Source organism: Hemiscyllium ocellatum, chromosome 24 (genome assembly GCF_020745735.1).
Source record: "Hemiscyllium ocellatum isolate sHemOce1 chromosome 24, sHemOce1.pat.X.cur, whole genome shotgun sequence".
Taxonomy (NCBI): domain Eukaryota; kingdom Metazoa; phylum Chordata; class Chondrichthyes; order Orectolobiformes; family Hemiscylliidae; genus Hemiscyllium; species Hemiscyllium ocellatum.
This window is the reverse complement of record NC_083424.1, coordinates 45,690,254-45,713,943: the sequence shown is the minus strand read 5'-3', so window position 1 is coordinate 45,713,943 and position 23,690 is coordinate 45,690,254. Positions and strand designations below refer to the sequence as shown.

The following is a 23,690-nucleotide window of genomic DNA, read 5'->3' as shown; positions in this document are numbered from 1 at the left end:
AACATATATGTTGATATCACAGTTAGATCAGAGAGGTGGCCATGGGGGCCCTCATTGGGTCTGAGCGATGACTCCTCTTTGTCGGCTGCATAGGCACCATTTCCCACCTTTTCCTCCCCTACATCGATGACTGTATTGACACTGCTTCTTGCTCCCATGAGGAGCTCAAACATTCAGCCACTTCACCCACACCTTCCGCCCCAAACTAAAATTCACCTGGACCATCTCTGACACTTTATTCCCCTACCTGGACCTCTCTGTCTCCATCTCTGACCGACTCAGCCCCAACATCTAATTCAAACCCACCAGCTCCCACAGCTACCTCGATTATAACTCCTACCACGCCTACCCCTCTCAAAATGCGATCCCATATTCCCAATTCCTCTGCCTCCGCTGTATCTGTTCCTAGGAAGAGCAATTCCACTCCAGGACGTCCCAGATGTCCTCCTACTTCAAGTACGGTAATTTCCCATTCCCCATGACCAACAATGCCCTCAACTGCATCTCCTCAATTTCCCACACCTCTGCCCTCAACCAACCCCCCACTAAATTAAAACAAGGATAGAGTCCTCTGGTTATGTTCCACCCCACTAATCTCCAACACATCACCCTCCACCACTTCTGTCACCTGCAGGATGACCCCCACAACCAAAATGATATTTTTTCCCCACCCTGCTTTTCACAGGGACTGTTCCCTCCGTGACTCCCTCGTGAGGTCCACACTCCCCACCAACCCTTCCACACACCCGGAACCTTGCCCTGCAGCCACACGAGATGCAAAACCTGCCCCCACACTTCCCCACTCACCTCCCCCTCACCTCCATACAAGGCCCCAAAGAAACGTTCCAAGTCTGGCAGAGATTCACATGCATTACCTCTAACCTGATTTGTTGCATCCGTTGCTCCTGATGTGCTCTCCTCTACACTGGAGAGACAGGCGCAAACTTACAGAACCGATTCAGGGAACATTCATGGTCTGTACGCTCTAAACAACCCCACCTCCCGTTTGCCAGTCATTTCAACACCCTCTCCCACTCCTTTGACAACATGTCCATCCTGGGCCTCCTCCCCTGTCAAAACAAGACCATACCCAAACTGGAGGAAGAACACCTCATCTTCCACCTTGGGAGCTTACAACCATAAAACCTTAACATAGAATTCACCAGCTTCCAAATCTCTACACTGCCTCCTCCCACTCATTGCAGGCCCACCCTGCCCTTTTAACGTGACCCAACCTCTCTGTCTTCCTTCCCACCTATCCGCTCCATCTTTCCCACTGACCAATCATAGCCACCTCCTACCAACATCCACTATCACCGTTCCACTCACCTTTCCCCCAGCCTCACCCCGCTTTTTTATTTCTCAGTCCCCTTCCCTTCCCTGATGAAAGGTTCCAACTTGAAAGGTCGACTCCCCACCCCTCCTCCTCTGAGGATGCTTAACCAGATGTGCTTTCTCCGGCTTCCTTTTTTTTTTGTTCACTTCTACCACAGTTGGAAGACACAGGTTGGGTGTACTGGGCTTTCCAGTCCATTGTTGTTCATGCAGGATTGTTCTGAAGAATAGCAAGATTGAAAGCCAAGAGTTGTTAACAGAATGGGCCTTTTGAGTTGTTATTAATACAGTGTTATTCAAGCACAAGAGATTACTGATATTAAAAATAAAAAGTTCCCTTAATGAGTGATCCTCGGAAATGTTATGAAGCATTAATGTTGCGCCATTTTATAAACATCTTCTCTACATTATAGTTATTGGTCTCTGAAAACCTTATTCTCAGTGGGTATATTCTGTCACAATCCCAGCATATCCAAAAATTCATCAATGAGACATGGAACATCCGATATAGTGACGACCTGGATAGAGGTTTGCTGCGATTTCTGTGGTCTGCAATTGTTTCCATGTTCACACTAGGTGGATCTCTGGGGGCATGGCTTGGAGGACACTTGGCAATCAGATATGGTCGGTAAGTCTCTCCAAGTTTACTCTTAACAATGTAGCCTGCACTGACCTAACCTTGCTAACCAGTCTATCATGAGAAACTTTATTGACCACCTTACTGAAATCCATGTAGATCATGTTCACCGTCCTGCCCTCATCAGTCCTCTTCTTACTTCTCCAAAAAGTACAGGTTCATAGTTTCTTGGAAGTGAAGTCACATGTGGTTCGGAGAGTGAAGAAGGTGTTTGGTATGCTTTCCTTTATTGGTCAGTGCATTGAGTACAAGAGTTGGGAGATCATGTTGTGGCTGTACAAGTCGTTGATTAGGCTACTTTTGGAATATTGTGAGCAATTCTGGCCTCCCCTCCCACAGGAAGGATGTTGTGAAAATTTGAAAGGGTTCAGAAAAGATGTACAAGAATGTTGCCAGGGTTGGAGGGTTTGAGCTATAGGGAGAGGCTGAATAGGCTGGGGCTGTTTTCCCTGGAGTGTTGGAGGCTGAGGGGTGATTTTATAGAAGTTTATAAAATCATGAGGGGGGTTGATAAGGTAAATAGACAAGGTTTTTTCCTTGGGGTCGGGTAGTCCAGAACTAGAGGGAATAGGTTTAGGGTGAGAGGGGAAAGATATAAAAGGGACCTAAGGGGCAACCTTTCCACACAGAGGGTGGTGTGTGTATGGAATGGGCTGTCAGAGGAAGTGGTGGAGGCTGGTACAATTACAACATTTAAAAGGCATTTGGATGGGTATATGATAGGAAGGGGATAGAGGGAAATGGGCCAAGTGCTGGCAAAGGAGACTAAATTAGGTTAGGATTTCTGGTGGGCATGGACAAGTTGGACTGAAGTGTCTGTTTCTGTGCTGTACATCTCTATGACTTTATGATATACAATTACTGATTGGACCCAAATTATGTCTGGATTTGGTGAAATCAGTGAAACATTCTATTATACTCCAAAACTATGATTCGACTGAGACCACATCAAGTGCTATGGTGGTTTTAATAATATTATTATTTTAATAATAATCCAATATCTCTTCTGAGATCCTCCAACCCTCTGATTTTATTGTCTTCGAACATAAAATATAGTTGTATCAAGGAGAAGACCTGCTGTCACCTACTCAGAGCAACTAATGCTGGTTCTGCTTGACTCACGTCCAGTGAAAAATAATTTTTATCAGCAAAAAAGCAGTAAAAAGAGAACGTAGCCCTAAGCAAAGACCATAAGGAATAGTAGCAAGAGTTGACCATTCAGCCTCTTGAGCTTGCATCACACCCGATAGGATTATGGCTGGTCCACATCCCTTACATCCACTTTCCTGCCTTTTCTCCATAACCCTTGATTCCCCGAATCCCCAAGAATCTATTTATCCCAGCCTTCAATATTCACAAGGATTGTTCTCCTCAGCTCTCTGAAACAAGGAGTTCCAAAGATACTCAACCTTCTGAGAGAAGAAATTCCTTCCCTCCTCTGTCTTAAATTGGTACTCATTTATTCTGGTACAATGCCCTCTGGTCCTAGACTCTCCCATGAGGGGAAGCAGCCTCTCAGCATTTGCCCTCTCAAGTCCCTTAAAAATCCGATATGTTTCAATGAGATCATCTCTTATTATTCTAATCTCTAGTGAGTCCCAAGTCTTTGCTCATAAGATGGTCCCACCATACAAGGGTGCATCCTAGTGCATCACATCCTGGAGCCTGTGAGGTGGAGCAATTGGGAGAGTAGCAGACTAACAGTTCTACAGCAGCCTGTCTCTTTGTACTGTTTGTATTTAATATATGTATTTAATTGATGTTTAGTAACATGAATTCTACTCACTGCAGCTCATTTCTATATTTCAGGAAAGGGACACTCTTACTCACTAATATCCCTGTTTTGATTGGATCCATTTTGATGGCAACAAGTAAACCAGCTGGAATGTTTGAACTTTTATTCGTCGGCAGGTTTCTTGTGGGACTACACTCTGGTACGGAGGTGCTGTGACAGCCCTAATGTATATTAATGATCTAGCTCCTGTCACACAGGTCCATCTCCAAGTTTGTGAATGTGAAACTTGGAAGTGTTGTAAACTGTGAGGGGGACACCTGTGAAACCACAAAAGGACATAGACAAGTTGGAGTTGACAGAGAACTCGCAGAGAAGAGTGAGGTGATGCTTTTGATAAAAGAACACAGGAAAACAGTCCAACATGAAAGGTGTTATCCTAAAAGGCTCTGCAGAAACAGAGAGACCTGGAAGTATATGTTTGTAAGGTGGCAGGACAGGTAGAGTGAGCAGTTAGTACATTATACGACATCTTAGACTTTATCAATAAAGAGCATAGAATATAGGAGAAAGCAGTTATTCTGAACTTGTTTAATCTCAGCCTGGGCACCACATATAGGAACGATGTGAATGCATTAGAAAAAATGCCAAAGGCATTTATGACAATGACTGTGATGAGAAGCTTCCAGTTATGAGGACAGATTGGAGAAGCTGGGATTATTATCCTTGGAGAGGAGAAGGCTAAGAGGAGACTTGGTAGAAGTTTTCAAAATCATGATGGGAATGAACAGAGTGGATAGGGAGAAAACAGTCCTTTTCATAAAACAATCAAAAGGGCACTGGTATAAGGGAATTTGCAAATGTGATATGAGAAAAATTTGACACTCAGTGCGTAGTTAATGTATGGAACGGACTGCATGGAATTGGGATGGAGGCAGAATTGAGATATTCAAGAGAGCTTCAGATGATTAATTAAATAAAAGCAATACTTCGGACTATGGGGAAAAGGCAGGTAAATGCCACTAAATCATAGTGCTTCGCCAGAGAGCTGGTGCAGGCAAGAGGGATTGAACAGCTTTCTGCACTGTAACAATTCTGTAATCTTCCTACAGGTATTGAAAAATCCTGCTGCCTATGGCAGTTAGGGAGCCCTTTGCAGCTTTAGACTATTGGTTGTGTTAGAAATCTTGTTGCAAAGTACAAATCTATCTGTTTTTAGCTAATTCACATGTTTCACATGCTTAAGGTTTACTACTTGGTTAATGCTTCCAATTGACTAAAGTTATTATTGATTAAGGCAGGTGGTCTTTTAGTATACAAGTTACCACTTGCTCCTCAATAAATCCTTACTTTGATTGCAGTAGAGTCATACAGCGCAAACAGACCCCTCGGTCCAACTCATCAATGCTAACTAGACATCCTAAACTGAACTTAATCCCATTTGTGCAAATTTGTCCCATATCCCTCTAAACCCTTCCTATTCATGTACCCATCCAGATGCATTTTAAATGTTGCACTTGTACCTGTCTCCACCAGTTCCTTTGGCAGCTCATTCCCGCTGCGCGAGAAAACTGCCCCTCAGATCCCCTTTAAATGTTTTCTATCTCACCTTAAACATATGCCCTCTAGTTTGAACTCCCCTACCCTGGTCAAAAGACCTTGACTATTCACCTTATCCATGCCCCTCATTATTTTATAAACCTCGATAAGGTCACCTCTGAGCCTTTGAAGTTTCAGGAAAAAAAGTCCCAGCCTATTCAGCCTCTCCCTAAAGTCAAGCTCTCCAGTCCTGACAACACCCTTCTAAATATTTTCCATACCCTTTCTAATTTAACAACATCCTTCCAATAGCAGGGCAACCAGCATTGTATGCAGTATTCTAAAGGTGGCTTTACCATTGTCTTGTACAGATGTAACGTGATACCCCAACTCAATGTTCTGACCAATGAGGGCAAACACACCAAGCACCGCCTTCACCAACCTATCTACATGTGATACCAGTTTCAAGGAGTTATGAACCTGCATTCTTAGGTGCCTCTTCAACAACACTTTCCAAGGCCCTACCATTAACCGTGTAGGTCCTGCTCTGATGCCTTACCCAAATGCATCACCTCACATTTATCTAAATTAAAGTTCATCTGCTATTTGGTTCATCTGAACAAGATCTCGTTGTACTCTTAGATAACCTTTTTCACAATCCATTATTACCATCAATTTTGGTGTCATCCTCAAACTTACTAACCATACCTCCTATATTCACATCCAAGTTATTGATATAAATGATGAACAACAGTAGACCCAGCACCAATCCTTGTAGCACTTGATGGTCACAGACCTCCAGTATAATAAACTACCACCCTCTATCTTCTACCCTCAAGACAATTTTGTATACAACTGGCGAGCTCTTCCTGGATCCCAAGTGACCTAACATTACTATGTAGGCCCTTTTCAATGTCTTGCTGCAGTCCTCAACATGTCCCACTCTGCCTTCATCTATCTTCATGGTAATCTCTTCAAAAAACTCAATCAATTTTGTGAGACACAATCTCCCACACAGAAAGCCATGCTGACTATCCCTAATCAGTCCTTGTCTTCCCAAATGCACGTAAATCCTATCTCTCAGAATTCCCTCCAACAACTTATCCACCACTGACATCAGACTCATTGATCTGTAGTTCCCCGGCTTTTCCTTGCAGCCTTTCTTAAATAATGGTACCACATTAGCCACCCTCCAGTCTTTTGGTACCTCACACATGGCTGTGAATGATGCAAAGTCCTGGGATGCAATCCTGCGATTGAAGAGTTTGAGCTATAGGGAGAGATATGGACCAAATGCTGGCAAGTTGGACTAGATCAGTTTAAAATACCCAGTCAGGGCAGACAAGTTGGACCAAAGGATCGGTTTTCATGCTGTATGACTCTATGCCTCTGTGTAGCTTTATCAGCTCCTGGGATTTATCGACCGTTTATGTTGTTCTAATACATCCAACACCCCTTCTTCTGTAATGTGTACTCTTTTCAGGACATCACTATTTAATCCCCAATTTCTCTAGCTTTCATGTCTTTCTCCACAGTAAATATTGAAGTGAAATACCCATTTATTATCTCACCCATCGCCTGCGATAGACAACACACAAAGACAATTTCTTTAAGAAGGAGTCATAAATGGGTCATTTTCTGGTAGGCAAGATGTAATGGGTGGTATGCTACAGAGGTCAGTGCTGGGACCTCAGCTTGCTATATAATACTGTATGAAGGGTTACTACATTTGTTGATGACACGAGGATAGGTAGAAAAGTAAGTTGCATAAAGAACATAAGCTGCAAATTGATATTGCTGGGTTAAAAGAGGAGGAAAAGATTTGCCAAATGGAATATAATGAAGGAAATGGGAAATTGTCCATTTTAGCAAAAAGGATAAAAGAAAATCATGTTGTCCAAGTGGTGAGAAGTTATAGAGCTCCACCTATAGAGTCTGGGTGTCCTCATGCATGAACTGGAAAAGGTTAATAAGTAGGTCCAGCAAGTAGTTAGGAAAGGTAATGGAATATTAATGTTAATTACTAGGGGAATTGAAATAGAGAATGCATGAATTGTACAAAGTACTGGTGAGACCGCATCCAGTGTACTGTGTACGGTGGTTGGTTACCTTACTTAAGGAAGGATGTTAATACATTGAAAGTAGCTCAGAAAATTTACCAGACTACTGGGAATGGGTTACTTATGAAGAAAAATTGGACAGGTTAGGCTAGTATCTACTGGAGTTTAGAGTAAAGGGTGAGTTGATTAAACTAGACCAAAGATTCTGAGGGGTTTTGACAGGTGGATGTAGAGAGTATGTCTCATCTTATGGAGAATCAAGAACTGGGGGTGGTCACCCATATAAGACAGGTAAGGAGAATGTCTTTTCCCACAGAAGGCTGCGAGTCTTTTGAACTCTGCACCGAAAACAGCACTGAAAGCAGAGGCCTTTCATGTTCTTAAGGTAGAGGTAGATAGATTCTTGGAATGCAAGGAGGTGAAAGATAGGTAACAATGTGGAATAATCCAATCAGTCGTGAACTCACTGAATAGTGGAGCAGGTTCAAGGAGCCAAGTGCTGCACTTGTACTGCCATAGTAACCTCTTTGTGAAACCTGTTTCTGTCAGTGTTACTGAGATCAGACATTTGAGAAGTGAAGAATTCTACCGCAGCTGTGAATTTTCTTTATTGACACTGCCAACCATGTCACTGAATCTCTCCCCTGAACATACATATCGGGAAGAATGTTTTCTACAGGGCAATGTGTAAAAAACCGCACAGTGGACAATCAGATTCTAATTGTTTTTTTTCATTAAACTCTTCTTGCAGGAGTTAGTCTGTGTGTGCAGCCCATGTATTTAGGAGAGATTGCACCCAAAGCCGTGAGAGGAGCAATATGTATGGGGACATCAGTGTTCATTACTGTAGGAATTCTAACTGGACAGATAATCGGGCAGAGGTAAGGCAAATGAGCATCTAAAGTTTGTTGCCACAAGTTTCAATGAGTAGAAAACTGAGAGCTTTAGTATAATACAGTTGTCTGCATTGGCAGATGAGGTAGCAATCTGTAGCACATATTCCTGAAATTCTGAGTGGATTGTGCATGCACAATTACCAAATTATCCTGTTACTGTAGAATCCCACATAATGCTGTTAATACAACATATTACACAACGTAGCATGAAAGAGCAATCTCTGAACCTGACTGTCCTAGGGACAAGAGAAGCTTAACAATTCAGGACCTGTAACATGTATCAAAATATGAAATGAGCTTCTCTTAACATTTACAAGAAAGAAAAGGATGACTGACGTCTTTATTATTTTATGTATTGAGGAGAATGAAGGGCATACTTTAATGTTTTAGAATGTAACTTCATTTGCCTGCTTTATTGAAGTAAATAGCCTACAGACTTTAAGCCTTAGCCACAGTCGATTGAATAATCAGCAGCTTTTCAAAGGTGGGTGCTCAGCTTAGTAAAATGTGATACCTTCCATTAGTCGGTGTGCAGAGTAGCGGCTTCCTGTGCTGAACTGCCTCATGTGTTCACCTAAATGTTGGGTGAGTAAGGGTTATGTTGCAGATTGTAAAAAGGTGAAGATTTCCTTATTGCAGTGGCTGTTAGTACAGAAACTAGAGGGATCAAAGAAATGCTGGCCCTTATATCCAGAACACTTATACGAGTTTAGAAGCCTTGCCTCACAATATGAAGCTCTAATTAGACCATACTTAGAGTTACTGGGAGCAGTTACGAGAACCTTGGAGGGAATGCAACATTAACTAGAATGTTACCTGGGCTCTAAGTGTTAAACAATGACAAACTCCCTTTGAATTTAGAAGGCCAAGTGGTGACTTGGTCGAGGTTTTCAAGAAATAAAGCAGAACTGATGGTGTAGATCGGAATAGACGGGGGGGATAGAGCTGGGGACATTGTGTAAAAATTGGAACCAGAGCTTTCAGAAATGAAATTGGGAAGCATATGGTTTGGAACTCCTCTCTGCAAACAAGGTTTGATGCTTCACCAATTGTTATACTTAAAACTGTGAGATCAGTAGATTTTTGTCATAAGCTATTATAAGTTATACAAAGGCAATGGGTGTACGGTGATACATTATGGATCAACCATTACTTCACTGAGGGGTGAGGGCTGGCGCTTAATGATCTCCTCCTTCTGATGCCACCCTTCAATCTCTTCCCAATTTATTGAATAGTATAGCTATAATAGAGAATATATGATGTAGAACAGTATAGCTTGTGATTACTGTAATTTATTAACCATTCCATGCTGAATATAGTTTAAATGGCCCATTTGGCAGGACCATACTTGAATATTGCTGAACAAAGACCACATTTTATCAAAGCTTTTCATCCTTCAGTTCAATTCACAAGAACAACAACATTTGTACTGCATGAGAGGGAAAAGCTGATTAGTTAGCAAGTACACTCTGGTAGAAGTGTTGCCATGGGGAATGTAGGTAGCGACGCATAGCTGCAAGGGTGGAGCGGAGGATTTGGAGGGAGGTCTGTTGCTGGAGGCTTCGGATTTGTTGTAGGTACAGGTTGTCCTGGTTGGGTCCAAATTTTGTTGGTTGGAATGTAGTTCGGAGTCCGTGTGGGATCAGTCGGTTCCGTAGGCAGGTGCTGAGGAAGGAGATGTGGCTGTGGTAGCGGGTCTGTTTGAGAACGTGGCTGAAGAGCTTCTGTGCAGAGGAGATGACCTGGGGGGTGCAGTGAGAGAGAGACTCACTGAAATCCTTGTAGAGGGAGGAAGAGAGCTTCTTCAAGGAAGGCATCCTTGCAAGAGGATTCGCAGTAGGTTAAAATCTTCGAGTGAAAAGTGAGGTCTGCAGATGCTGGAGATCAGAGCTGAAAATGTGTTGCTGGTTAAAGCACAGCAGGTTAGGCAGCATCCTGATGAAGGGCTCTGGCCCGAAACGTCGAATTTCCTGTTCCTTGGATGCTGTCTAACCTGCTATGCTTTAACCAGCAACACATTTTCGGCTCTGATCTCCAGCATCTGCAGATCTCACTTTTTACCCTATGGGGAAATGTGCCAATTAATAGTTATTGATAGTTAATTCTCAGGAAATTAAGTTTTAAATGTGAGGGATAAAATATGAAGTCGAAAAGTGCAGTGCAGGAAAAGCAGAGCAGGTCAGGCATTATCCAAAGAGCAGGAGAGTCGACATTTCGAGCATAAGCTCTTTGTCAGCATCTGCAGTGCTCACTTTCTCCCAATTGATAAAATATCTAGTGTCAAAATCCAGAGTTTTAATGGGTATAATTGTGCCTCCATGAGGCACCCCATTTAAGCCTCTTCAAATCTGTAATTAATAAAGCAATTTGACCCTAAGTTCCTGAATAAGTTTGAAATAATGAATGAGGCGCCATGTACTTTTACTGCTTTTCTTTTGGGTGCTAATGCTAGGGAGTTGCTTGGAGGAGAGGGACAGTGGTCAATCCTCCTCTGCTCCAGCTGTATTCCTGCTGTACTCCAGCTAGTACTGTTACCATGGTTCCCTGAGAGTCCCAGGTACCTTTACATTGATAAAGGAGAGGAAATGAAAGCCACACGTGGTAAGTACTGTTCTTGTTTAAGATATTCTTTAAATGGTCGGCCCACTTTTTAACAACATAGACTAATTTTACACAAAACAATAGAACTTCATATGGTACAGTTCTATTTTGCTTAATCTAACCTCCTCCAGTACATTCCAGCTCTCACTAGATTCTGACCAATCTCCTGCTCTAAACGACATCGTCTGTGAAGCACATTTTAACAACATTTAAAGATGCACTACAAATGGAAGCCAATGCCTAATCTTCAATACAATGCTAATTGATTGTAACTGGCTTTTAGCACAGTACAAGTCCAACTGCATTCCATCTTAACCTCCTTTGGTATAGTACATCTGCGCTTGACACAGCCCTTCATCATTCATCACAGTCGAAACACAATCTATACAATTCAGCAGCTGCACTGCTTTCTTTCAAATAATTCAGTAACAGTCCAAAAGTTTAATATTACCAAATGTATTTCAGCTCCATTGAACACTTTAACCATTATAAAGTCTGCAGTCCAACTTCAGAATGCAACACAATTTGAAAAATATCCCTGACAATTTAACCATATTCGATTAATAAATGTTCATTACATGTCACCCTTAGTTTACTGATAGTACTTTCCCCTCTGTATCGAAGATTGAGGGTTGAAGTTCTACTCTAGAGAGCTGTGCACAGGCTGCAGACTGACATTTCAGTGCAGGACTGAAGGAGTTTTGCAATGGCAGAGATATGACCTCTCAGGTGAGATGCAAATTCCTATCCCACTGCTTCAAAGAAGAGCAGGGAGATTCTCTGCAACGTTTTTCCTCAACCAGTCATCCAGTCACCAGAACATTGCTATATGTGGGATATTATTTCCTAAATTCACCCAGTTACTGAATTTCAAAAGTACTGATTGGCTGTCAAGTGGTTTGAACATGATTCTAAAGTTAGGACGTGTGCTATTTCAGTGCAAGATTTTTCACTCATGAGCAAGGCAGTGCTGAACTATATTGTGAACACTGGTCAATCAGGTCATTTGTGAAATTTGGAGAACTGAGTGCATAGCCAATTTTAGCAGAATGATGCTTCATCTAGGAAGTGAAGTGAAAATGGAGTCTTTTTCTGCCCCAGCTCTCAAGAAATTCCACAATACAAATTCGTACTTGAGTGAATTGGTGGGTTTGGAGAAGGAATGTGCAGTGGTACGTGTGCAGCAGTCAAAGCGACCTTGTGAACTTCTCTCTGATCGCTCGACTCGATGGCAGTTGATCACCATCGTCCTGATGAATATGGCTCAACAATTCAGTGGGATCAATGCTGTGAGTATCTGTGCTGAGGAAGAGTCATACTGAACTCAAAATGTTCACTCTGTCTGTCCCTCTCCACCAATGTTGCCAGACCTGCTGGGTTTCTCCAGGACTCTCTTGTGGTTATTTCTGAGAGTATGAGAATCAGATTATCACAGAGTAATTTACCCCGTCATCTTACAAATGTTAAAATGAAACCTTTGAGCACCAGTCATTTAAGGTCTTTGTGGATATATGGCAATGTTTTAAGTTAAGTTTAATAGATCTTCAGTCATTGCTTCATTGCAAATAATAAAGTAGAACTGGAAAAATGTGCTGATGGTGTTACATTCTTTCCAAACAATTACATTTATCTTTAACTAGATACATTCTGATTGGAGGCTTTATTGATAGAGGTTCTGGCTGGGATTCATCCATTTATGTTGAGGTTTATATTGAGATCATTCATTGTACAACCAACATGAACAAGGTTATTCATGTACACAACTCATACTTATAATGAATAAAAACCGAAAGAACTGCAGATGCTAGAAATCAGAAACAAAAACAGAAATTGCTGGAAAAGCTCAACAGATCTGGCAGCATCTGTGGAGAGATATTAGACTTAATGTTTCAGGTCCAGTAACCCTTCCTCAGAATTTGTAATGAATATGCTCAAGGGAATTGGCATAAATTTTGGGAAAGTGTTGCAGGCTCTCTAAATGTTATTTTTAGACATTGGGTGTTTGAACATAAGACTCAGGACATCAGTATAAGTTTTTTTTAAAAAAGGTTACAAATTAAACTCCAATTCCAATTTTTTTTATTTGAGACTTGAGCTATTTGGGCAAAGGAAACAGTTTGATGCAGTGATTCAGCAAACTTTACTTCATTTGTAAAGTAGTACTGAAGATAGCAGGGCAGTTATTTTACAGGATTATGACTTCACTTGTTTCTGGTCTAATTTAGGGCACAGGCTCAACACTCAGTCTTTGGTCCCTCTCCAAACTCCATCAGGCCTTCTGTTTCTGATTGGGTAACTTCAGTTTCAAACTTAGTGTGTGTCTTGGTTCCCAAACAAGCTGCTGTTTAACTCCTTCTAAGTCAATACTAGTCAAAGCAGAACAATACTTTATCCTTTGACATACTTTCATTATCACACTGCTGCTTAATTTAATAGGCACTTGACTTTTAAGAATAAGTCTATATCATTAATCACTGTGTTAAGAACTATGTTTACGTTTCATGTTTATTATGTTATGCTATATGGTTGGAGTCATACTTGGCACATAGGAAGATGATTGTGTTTCGTGAAGTCAGTCATCTCAGCTCCAGGATTGTCTGGAGCAATTCTTCAGGGCAGCGTCCTAGGCTCAACCATCTGTAGCTGCTTCATCAATGACCTTCCCTCCATCATAAAGTCACAGTGGGGGCATTCACCAATGATCGCACAATGTTCAGCACCATTCACAGCTCCCCAGCTGCTGAAGCAATGTCCAGGCTTGGGCTGACAAGTAGCAACTGACATTCACATCACACAAATGTCAGGCAATAACCATCTGCAACAAGAGAGTCTAAACATCCGTTGAAATTCAATGGTGTTACCATCACTGAATCCCCCACTATCAGCATCCCGAGGTTGCTGATGACCAGAAACTTAATGAGCCAAATAAGTACTGTGGTGACAAAAACATCCCAGATGCTGGGAATATTGTGACCAGAAACTCATCTCCTGATTCCTCAAAGCCTGTCCACCATCTCCAAGGCACAGGTCAGTAGTGTGATGGAAATCTCCCCACTTGTCTGGATGGGTGCAACTCCAAGAACATGTGAGGATCTTGACACCATCCAGGATGAAGCAGCCCACTCGATTAGCACCAAAGTCACAAAAATTCTCTCCCCCTACCACTAACACTCAGTCTCAGCAGTGTATGCTATCTACAAGATGTTTTGCAGAAATTCACCAAAGATCCTCCGACAGCACCTTCCAAATCCACAGCCACTTTCATCTAGAAGGATAAGGGCAGCAGATACATCACCATCTTCAACTTCCCCTCCAAGCCACTCACCATTCCGACTTGGAAATATATTGCCATTCCTTTATTGTTGTTAGGTCAAAATCTTGGAATTCCCTCCCTAAGGAAATTGTGTGTCTACCTACAAAAAACAGGCGGTTCAAGAAGGCAGCTTGCTACTACTTTCTTAGGGCATCGATGAATTGTTAATAAATGCTGCCCCAGCCAGCGATGCCCACATCCTGTCTTTGGTCAGGAATGCACTCAGTGAGGGGAGCATGTAATATCTAGCCCATGAGTCAGGCAGAGTTCACAGAAAGAGAAACAAGAGCTTGTTCATGTTTCACATTCACATGAAAGATCATTGACCTGAAATGTTAGCCCTGTTTCTCTCACACAGATTTTGACTACTGTCACTCAGCTACTGATATGGAGCAAACTGCAAACAGCTCAGCTGGTTACCTCACTTTTCACAGTGTCCCTCCAGATTTTCAGCTTGCCAGAGTTATGGTAGAGTGTGCTGGCTTAAGGAGTGACAAACTCTGTTACCTGGATTTCTTTATCTTCACTGTAGTATTTGCTGTGTCTGATACACTGGGCCATTTCCCTGGTGCAAGTGCAGTGAGCCAGTGGAAATAATCTTTCTCATATATACACATACGCTCACATCTACCGCACATGCATGCACTCTGGGTATTCCTTACTAGAGTTCTCCTTTGTTAACATCACTGAAACCCAGAGACTATCAAATATGTGCACTTTTTCATTTCCTATTTTAATGGTCTCTTTTTGCCTTCAGGTTCTCGCCTTGCTTCATTGATCTGAATTAAAGCAAGTTAATAATTTCCAGAAGGAAAAAGAATAACACTTCAAAAAAATAATTAGCTCTTGAGTTAGGATATCAAGTAGTTTAGTTTAGCAGTTAACGACAAACAAAATAAAAATTGCATTGATTTTTAGGGAGTTTGTGATCGCATTTGTCTAATGCAGGCAAGTTAGCAATTTGTGGCAAATTTCTGATAGTTCATAAGAAGTAACAGTTTAGATTCAAAATATTAGTTGTGTACGATGAAGAAAGTGTATAACTGGGACAATTGAGAATGTTTCATTGATCCTGAACACAGGGTAGTGGGTTGTGGAAAAGTGTGCTCTCTGTTCCTGTTCACCAACCCAGACCCAGTTCACCAACCCTATCCCATAACCCCATGTAACCCACCTAGCCTGGAGAGGAGGATTCCCACTGTCCAGATGTTTGCATACTCCCAAACAATTGGCACAAATTTCGAATCAACGACAAACAAAATAAAAATTGCATTGATTTTTGGGCAGTTTGTGATCACATTTACCTGAGTGGAATAGAGGGAAGAAATAAAAATGAGGTTTAAACATCATCTTTAAAATGATGTCGAGCCTTTTATGTTCAAATTCATGCAGTACACATGAGAAAATAGGCCATTCTCTGTGTAGATTGATAACTGTTGAGTCCACTATGTAAATGATGTGGGTGTCACTGACTGAGTCAGTACTTATTGGTGCCATTTAATTGCCCTTGAGAAAGTGGTAGTGAGCTGCCGTCATGAACCAGTCCACATGATGTAAAGATGTTACGAAGCCAGCAACAGTGAATGAACAGTGAAATACTTCCAAGTCAGGATAGTGTGTGGCTTGGGGAGGGGAACTCAAAGCTGGCAATATTCCCATTCATCTATTGCCCTTGTGTTTACTGGGTGGTAAAGGTTTCACTTTTGGAAGGCACTGTTGAAGGAGCCTCAGTGAGCTGTTCCGTGAGTTATAATAACTAACCACAAGCGGGCCAGCATTCTTGATACCAGTACAAAATCTGACCAAATATTTGATTGAGCCCCAGATGGGAAGAAACATTCATCTGAACCTTTTATCAACCAGTTACCAATCAGATAATGATGTGTCTGTGTTCTGTGATGTTGCTTTTGTACTTGCAACATAAATGAGATAATTTTCTGTTTCAGATCTACTTCTATGCCACCTATATCTTTATTCAAGCTGGAATTACTGAAGCGTATATCCCGTATGTTACTATGGGCACTGGGGCGTGCGAGTGCCTCGCTGCCCTATGCTGTGTAAGTGGAAGAAACAGTTGCAAACCCATCAAATGACAACTGGTCAAGCAGAAACCAATGGGACTGTTTTCATGGTTTGTCTCACCTCCAAATCCCTCATTTAAATCTGAGAGCACAGATCCCACTAACATATAGTCAATGGGAACCATAGCTCAAAACCGTATTCTCAGTGAGAATATTTCAAAGCTTGTGCCCAGTGTTCAGATTTGATCCCACCGATACCAGGTACAGTACTGCATGCATCTCCCTATGGTTTCCAGTTGGTGGGCTCCAAAATAAAGAAAGAGGTGACTGTATAAAATTGACCAAACAATTAAATAGCTGCTTTTGAATTTCCTTCTTAAAAGTAGGTGGCTGTGCTCAAAGTGCCAGTGTTTGCAAATGGTTTGTCAGTTGAGACTGTGCCCTTGTGATTTGGAGCAGCTTATTACCAGTTGAAGAAAGGTTGGGGTGCATTGCAAGGCTGCGTGTGGTTCAGTGGCAGTGTCTTAGCCTAGGGCCAAGCGGTCTGGGTTCAAGTTCCACCAGAGGTGTGCTACAGGCTGATGTTTGAACAGGCTGATTACAACGGATTACAGGACTTGTTAGACGAGAGTCTAGTGATGCCGTGATGGTGCTCCTGACAGAACAGCTGCCCCAGAGGTGGGCCATATGTGCAAACGAGTTAAAGCTGGTGAAAGATCAGGTCATAGAGATGTACAGCATGGAAACAGATCCTTCAGTCCAACTTGTCCATGCCGACCAAATATCCTAAATTAACCTAGTCCCATTTGGCCCATATCTCTCCAAACCCTTTCTATTCATGTACACATTCCAATGCCTTTTAAATGCTGTAATTGTACCAGCCTCCACCACTTCCTCTGGTAGCCCATTCCATACACGCACCACCCTCTGTGTGAAAAAGTTGCCCCTGAGGTCCCTTTTATATCTTCCCCCTCTCACCCTAAACCTATGCCCTCTAGTTTTAGATTCCCCTATCTTGAGAAAAAGACTTTGGTTATTCACCCTATCTGTGTTCCCCATGATTTTATAAACCTCTATAATGTCCCCCCTCAGCCTCCGACCCTCCAGGGAAAACAGCCCCAGCCTGTGCAGCCTCTCCCTGTAGCTCAAACCCACCAGTGCTGGCAACATCCTTGTAAATCTTTTCTGCACCCTTTCAAATTTAGCAACATTTTTCCTATAGCAGAGAGTCCCGAATATTAGGGTCTTGTGGAACAGTTGGTAGTGTCCCTAGCTCTGGCTTATAAAACCTGGGTGAATTGCCACCTGCCATGGAGGTTGTTTTTCTTTAAAATATAAGAGCTAGTTTTCATTCGGTAGTGCTGATCTGTGAAAGGGGAAAGTGATAGTGTATACCAGTGCTGAGCTGCACATTGTGAGTAAATTATTGGAAGTCAGAGTGGATCCAGTCCCTCTTGCTGGATATTTCTCACCAAATTAACACATAGTGGGTGGCCTCATTTGCAGGGTCCAAGACAGAGCCACATCTCACTGACTCACAGGTTATGACAGCCTGGACAATTAGTACGGCAATAATATGTACAATCTGCTTCACCGTGGAGCCTGGGTTTAAATGAGCCCAGTCTAAAATGTTTGGGATTTATGATGATGTGAGGCCCAGCTCCTAGTGATTTTCAGGGGTTCACACCAAAGGAATATCTGCAACCAAGGTTAAACGTAACAGATTTTGGGAAAAGAATGAGCTGGCTGACACACTGTTTGAATAGCTACAGTCACTGAAGCAGAAACCATGTCAATACATAAATAGGATTGAGATATGACCAAAGTGAAGTGGGGAATGGGTATTGGAATAGAGGGAGTGGAGCTCCTGTTTAACGGTGCTACTGACTGACCTGGTAATGTTGGTTATCGGGTTTCATCATGGAATATTATTTCATCATGTAATATTCCCAACTCCCTCTAATTTAAGGTGCTGGACAACAGGATGTTCATTTTAAATCCCCTCGCTCTAAAATATTATTTAAAAAGATATCATTCAGTTAACGTGTACCAAACAAACTAATTTGGTTCAGTACAGTATGTTGTTGTGTAAAGGCAGGGGTCAGCTCAGTTGGCTGGACAGAGTGACACCAACAGCATGGGTTCAATTTTCAATGCTTCAGCCAAGGAGTAAGCTCACTGCCCCTTCAGAAATGGAGTGAGAGGGCTCCCGTGGCTGGAGGGCATGGGTAGCTCATCCGATGCTCAGGCTGAGGGATAAGACAGGAGCTACCTGTCCAAGATTCAGGAGACCCAGAGTTACAACTGTGCCCCCATATTGACCCTGGGGTGGGGGGCTCAGAAATGTGGGTCCCTCCCCTAAACTATCAAGATCTTCCTTTCATCCCTAATTCCTGCCTGAGCCCACACAATGTCCCAGATCTACATGGCCTGCCCATATTGCTGATTAGATATCACTGTTGGCATGGCAACTGAACTAACCTCAACTGACTACATGTCATTCGCTAAAGACCACCTGAAATGAGCCCGTTTAAAAAGGGCTGGGGATCAGGACTGTGTTGGGGAACCAGCACAACAGCCATTGGAGCCAAATTGTGACCCCGCTCACTTTCGATCCGGACCCTGACGTGTTTTCAAAAATCCAGCCTCAGTCATCTTTTCCCAGCAATTGTACACTCCAGTCTCTGTCAGCCCACATCTCAATTAGTCAGGAATGCAAATCGCAGAACTTTAGCTCAACAAGGACATTTCCTCATCAGCACAAGTTACAAGCACCATTAATATACATATCACATGAGGACCCTAAATTCCCCTGGAACGAGTGCAGGACACTATCCATCCAACCTGGGATTGAAATGTGCATCAAATTTTAGACATCACAAAGGCTTGCTATTCTAGAACTGACAATGAACTCGTAGAAGTGAGTTATGTTCGTTGGCTGGAAGTGCTGTTATTAAGAGCCACAGGAGTTGCTTTAACATCAGAGATAGTCATGCAGATTGCTTCATTCTATTACATAATTCAGTTTGATTTGTTTTTCCACTGGAGATTATTGGTCATTACATGAAGCAGTATAACTTTGTGTAATTCTTCCTCTTGTAATGTCTAGGACGGTGCTAATGATGTCATTACTTCCTAGAGTCTTCTAATTGAACGCCTTGGAAGGCGAGTGCTCATTCTCGGTGGATACTCACTCATGGCTTTGTGGTGTGCTGCGATGACTATTACACTGACCTATCAGGTAAGATGTTTCATATGTTGTCACTTACCAGCTTGAACTAATTTCAAGGAGACAAGGCAGCGTGGCATTTAACTATTCAAGTAGATGTAAGTTCAAACTTTGGGGATACAAATTCTGCTCTGCATCGCTGAGAGGAATAGAAGCCTGCGACTTTCGTGTCTGTTAAAGCCAATAGATGGACAATGACCACAACTGTAGAGTCGTTTTGTGTCTGTGGCATAGTTGAATTTTTGCCCCTTTGATATTATAATGAAAACATGATTAGTTTTGGAAATGAAAATGCGTTAGTGCTAATGGCTGGTATGAAGGAAGAACTCTCTGCAAGTAACTCAGTACCTGACTCCCCAAAGTCTGTCCACCATCTACAAGGTACAGATTAGGAGTGTGATGGAATACTTCCCATTTGCCTGGATGAGTGTAGCTCCAACAATACTCAAGAAACTTGACACCATCTAGTGATTCCACTTGACTGGCACTATATCCACTACCTTCAACCTCCCCACCTCCTCCACTCAACCTCAGCAGCAACAGCGTATACCATCCAAAAGATGCGCTGTATTAACTCACCAAGATTTCTTCAGGAATACATTCCAAACTCATGATTTCTGCTATTCAGGCAAGGACAGCAGATGCATGGGAACATGCATACTGACCTGCAAGTGGACATCATTGTGACATGGAGCTATATTGTTATGCTTACACTGTCACTCTATCAAAATCCTGGAGTTCCCTCTCTAACAGCACTGGGAGGGATGCTATGCCACATGACTGCAGCAAATCAAGAAGGTCATTTGGAGATGAGCAACAATGCTGATATTGCCACCATTGCTCAAATTCCAAGAATGACTGAGTACATTTTTAGAAATAGCATCATTAATCAGTTAAATCTATGCAGTGGCATGTTTGGCAAAAAAATGTTGGCTCACGGAACTAGAGTTTTCGACACTTCTGGTCATTTGGAAATTGGAGGGGAGCTTTCAAAAACTAGTCAAATTGATACCATTCCCAGTTAGAGTCAAAAAGTATTACAACACAGGCTATTCAGCTCATTCATCCACGCCATTCATAAACCACCTAACTACTCTAGTCCCATTTGCCAGCATTTGACCCCTAGCCTTGAAAGTGATGGCATTTCAAATGACCATCTAATCACTACTCAAGTGTTGCAATGGTCCCTGTTTCTACTCCTTGAGACAGTCAGAACCAATGAATGAAAAAATGCCTTCCTTAAATCCCCTCTAAAAGTTGATTGATTTATTTATTGTCACATGTATTTGTTACAAAATGCAGTGGAGAAGTGTTATGTAGTGTTGCCAATTCCAGTGCCATCTTAAAACACAGAAAAATAAACCAAAATACACCACAGAGGAACCTCGATTATACGAATGAGACGGGTGGGCACTATTTCATTCAGGTAATTGATTATTCGGTTCATTAATTCAATGCCTCTCCTCTGGGGCTCGGAGTTTTCTGAAGTTTCCTTTTTCCTCACTCTGCCTGCCTAGCTCCCTCTCTCTGTCTCAGGGTTTGTTTCCAAACAGGCACACCCTTGTGTGTAAGGGACCTGCAGCATTGCTGAAGCCTCCCCCCAACTCACCACCCCAATCAGTTTAATGGGATTAACACCACAAGCGCTTGCTAAGTCCGGTCCCCAATCAGGATACTAGTTAGCAGCACCCTGTGCGCTTGCCCTGAACCCTGTCCACCCACGTCCCCAACCCCTCAACCCCGTCCAATGCTGCCCCTGCTACCCCATCCAATGCCGCACCCCAACCCCACTCAACATCGCACCCCTTTGACCCCCCCCCCCCCGTCTGCACCCACAATCCCTTCTGATTTCGCCCACCCACACCCCCACCCCCCAACCCTGTACAGGCAACAATGCAAAGTGGCCGAGCAGAGGCTGATAGCTAAATTTGGTACCCATGGGGATGACCTCAACCGGGACCCTGGGTTCATATCACACTACAGGTAACCTGACTGCATGATACACACATACAGACGCAGACACACGCTCACACACACACACTCCTACGAACCCATACACGCACACGGACCCTCTGTCATACACAAGCTGTCTCATACACTCACACATGTACTTCTACACTCACACATGCACCCTCTCACAGACTTATACTCCCTTACACTCACACTCTCTCACAGACACTCATACCCACCCCCCCGTATGCGAGCACACACACACACACACACACAAAACTTTGTGGGGTGAATTTGTACTTGCAGAATTACATTTTATTTTGCTCAAAAACGACATGAATCCACGTAAGATTCTGTAAATCCCTTTTTTAGATGGGAATCAGCCTGAACATTGGGGCACAGACAGCCTCAGGGCACCTCGCATCTTCAGTGCATTATCTGAGCCGACATGACACCTATTGTTAAAGTTCACTTGAGAATGTGACTTTAAGAAAGTTCTGGTATTTGCATATGAAAGAACTGAAACCAATATGGTCATTCTAAAAGATGAGAGACTTAACAAACAATCCAGGTCTTTCTCAATATATAATTTCAGTTACATCACACTGTAAACTCTTTGCTATAAATTCGGTGTCCTACAATCTTATACTCTGCAACCACCTGATGAAGGAGCAGTGCACCAAAAGCTAGTGCTTCCAAATGAAATTGTTGGAATATAACCTGGTGTTGTGTGATTTTTAACTTGGTACACCCCTGTCCAACACCGGCACCTCCAAATCATACCTGAGATTTCTACATCCTAGTCAGGTCCCCATTTCAACCTTCTCTGTTCTAAGGAAAACAACACCAGCCTATCTAGTCCGTCTTCATAGTAGAATTGCTCCAGCCAAAGCAATATCCTGGTGAATCTCTTCTGCTTGCTGCTTTGTCCTTCTTATAGTGTATTGACCAGAACTGCATACAGTACTCCAGCTGTGACCTAATTAGGCCCCTAGGATATGTCTCATTTGGCCCAGGGACTTACCCAAAGTTAAGCTCGCAAAAACCAGTAGCAGCTTCTTCCTCTAAGTTGTAATATGATCAGATATCGCGGTCCGCTTGCCCCATTTGTCTATCTATACTGCCCTTCACTATAGTGAATACAGATTAAAGTACTCATTGACATCCTCATTGGATGTGTTCTTACTCACCCATAATTTCCTACTTACATCCCTAATGGTCTCTAATCTTTTCCTGGTTATCTTCTTGCACCTAATATTCTGATAAAATGCCTTTTGGTTTTTCCTTTATTTTACCCACCAGTGTTTATTCATGCCCCCCTCTTTGTTTTACCAATTTATTTTTTAAGTAACTTCCTTGAACTTTCGATCTGCCTGTTGGGTTTCTGGTGTCTTGAGTCCTTGACATTTATCATAAGCTTCCCATTTTGTCCTTATCCCAGCCTCATTGTTCTTTGACGTACAGGGCTCTCTGGAATTGTTAGTTCCACTATTCACCTTTAAAGGGTGCCCCTGCATCATCTTGGATGATCCTGTTTCCTCTTTGAAGAGCTCCCAGAGAAGATCTTACAACAAGCAACTGTCCCAGCCCATTTTGGCCAGATTCTGTCTCATCATATTAAAATTGGCCTGTCCACAATTCAGAACTTTTATATTTGCTCCATCTTTGTCCTTTTCCATCACTACCTCAAATTTTAGTGTCACTGCCCTGGTCTCTGAAATGCTCTCCCTCTTGTGCCTCTTGCCCAGCTTTGTTCTACAAAATGAGGTCAAACACTTGCTATGTGTTGGCTTCAAAAGCCCTCTTGAGTTTATGGCAGAATGGTTTTAAATTGAGCTGGTTTGTCTCAGAGAGCCACAATTATTTATTTAACACTTTTAAAAATGTAATTTTGGAATGTGGACATCTCTGGCCATGCCAGCATTCATTGCCCATCCCTAGTTTAGATTAGATTCCCTAAAGTGTGGAAACAGGCCCTTTGGCCCAACCAGTCCACACCAACCCTCCGAAGAGTAACCCACCCAGACCCATTTCCCTCTGACTAATGTACCTAACACTACAATGAGCAACTTAACATGGTCAATTCACCTAACCTGCACATCTTTGGACTGTGGGAGGAAACCCACGCGGACATGAGGAGAATGTGTAAACTCCAAGCAGACAGTCTCCCAAGGCTGGAATTGAACATGGGACCCAGGTGCTGTGAGGCAACAGTGCTAACCACTGTGCCATCGTGCCACCCTTGAGAAGTTGCCCTTGACAAGATGGTACTGAGCTGCTGCCTTGAATACTGCAGTCACATTCTGCAGGTTGACTCACAATGCCATTAGGGAGGGAATTCCAAGATTTTGACCCAGCGAAGGAACGGCGATATATT

At 42.6% G+C, this 23,690-nt stretch overlaps 1 protein-coding gene across 1 annotated transcript in view; it reads left to right on the top strand.

Moving 5' to 3' along the window:
* Nucleotides 1–23,690, top strand: part of slc2a11b (solute carrier family 2 member 11b) — a 54,938-nt gene that overhangs the window by 23,504 nt on the left and 7,744 nt on the right. The window contains exons 3-9 of the mRNA XM_060844165.1: nt 1,803–1,963; nt 3,782–3,906; nt 8,055–8,184; nt 10,652–10,800; nt 11,902–12,089; nt 16,060–16,170; nt 19,274–19,375. Of these exons, the coding sequence (XP_060700148.1) occupies nt 1,803–1,963; nt 3,782–3,906; nt 8,055–8,184; nt 10,652–10,800; nt 11,902–12,089; nt 16,060–16,170; nt 19,274–19,375 (966 nt within the window). The remainder of the gene's footprint in view (nt 1–1,802; nt 1,964–3,781; nt 3,907–8,054; nt 8,185–10,651; nt 10,801–11,901; nt 12,090–16,059; nt 16,171–19,273; nt 19,376–23,690) is intronic.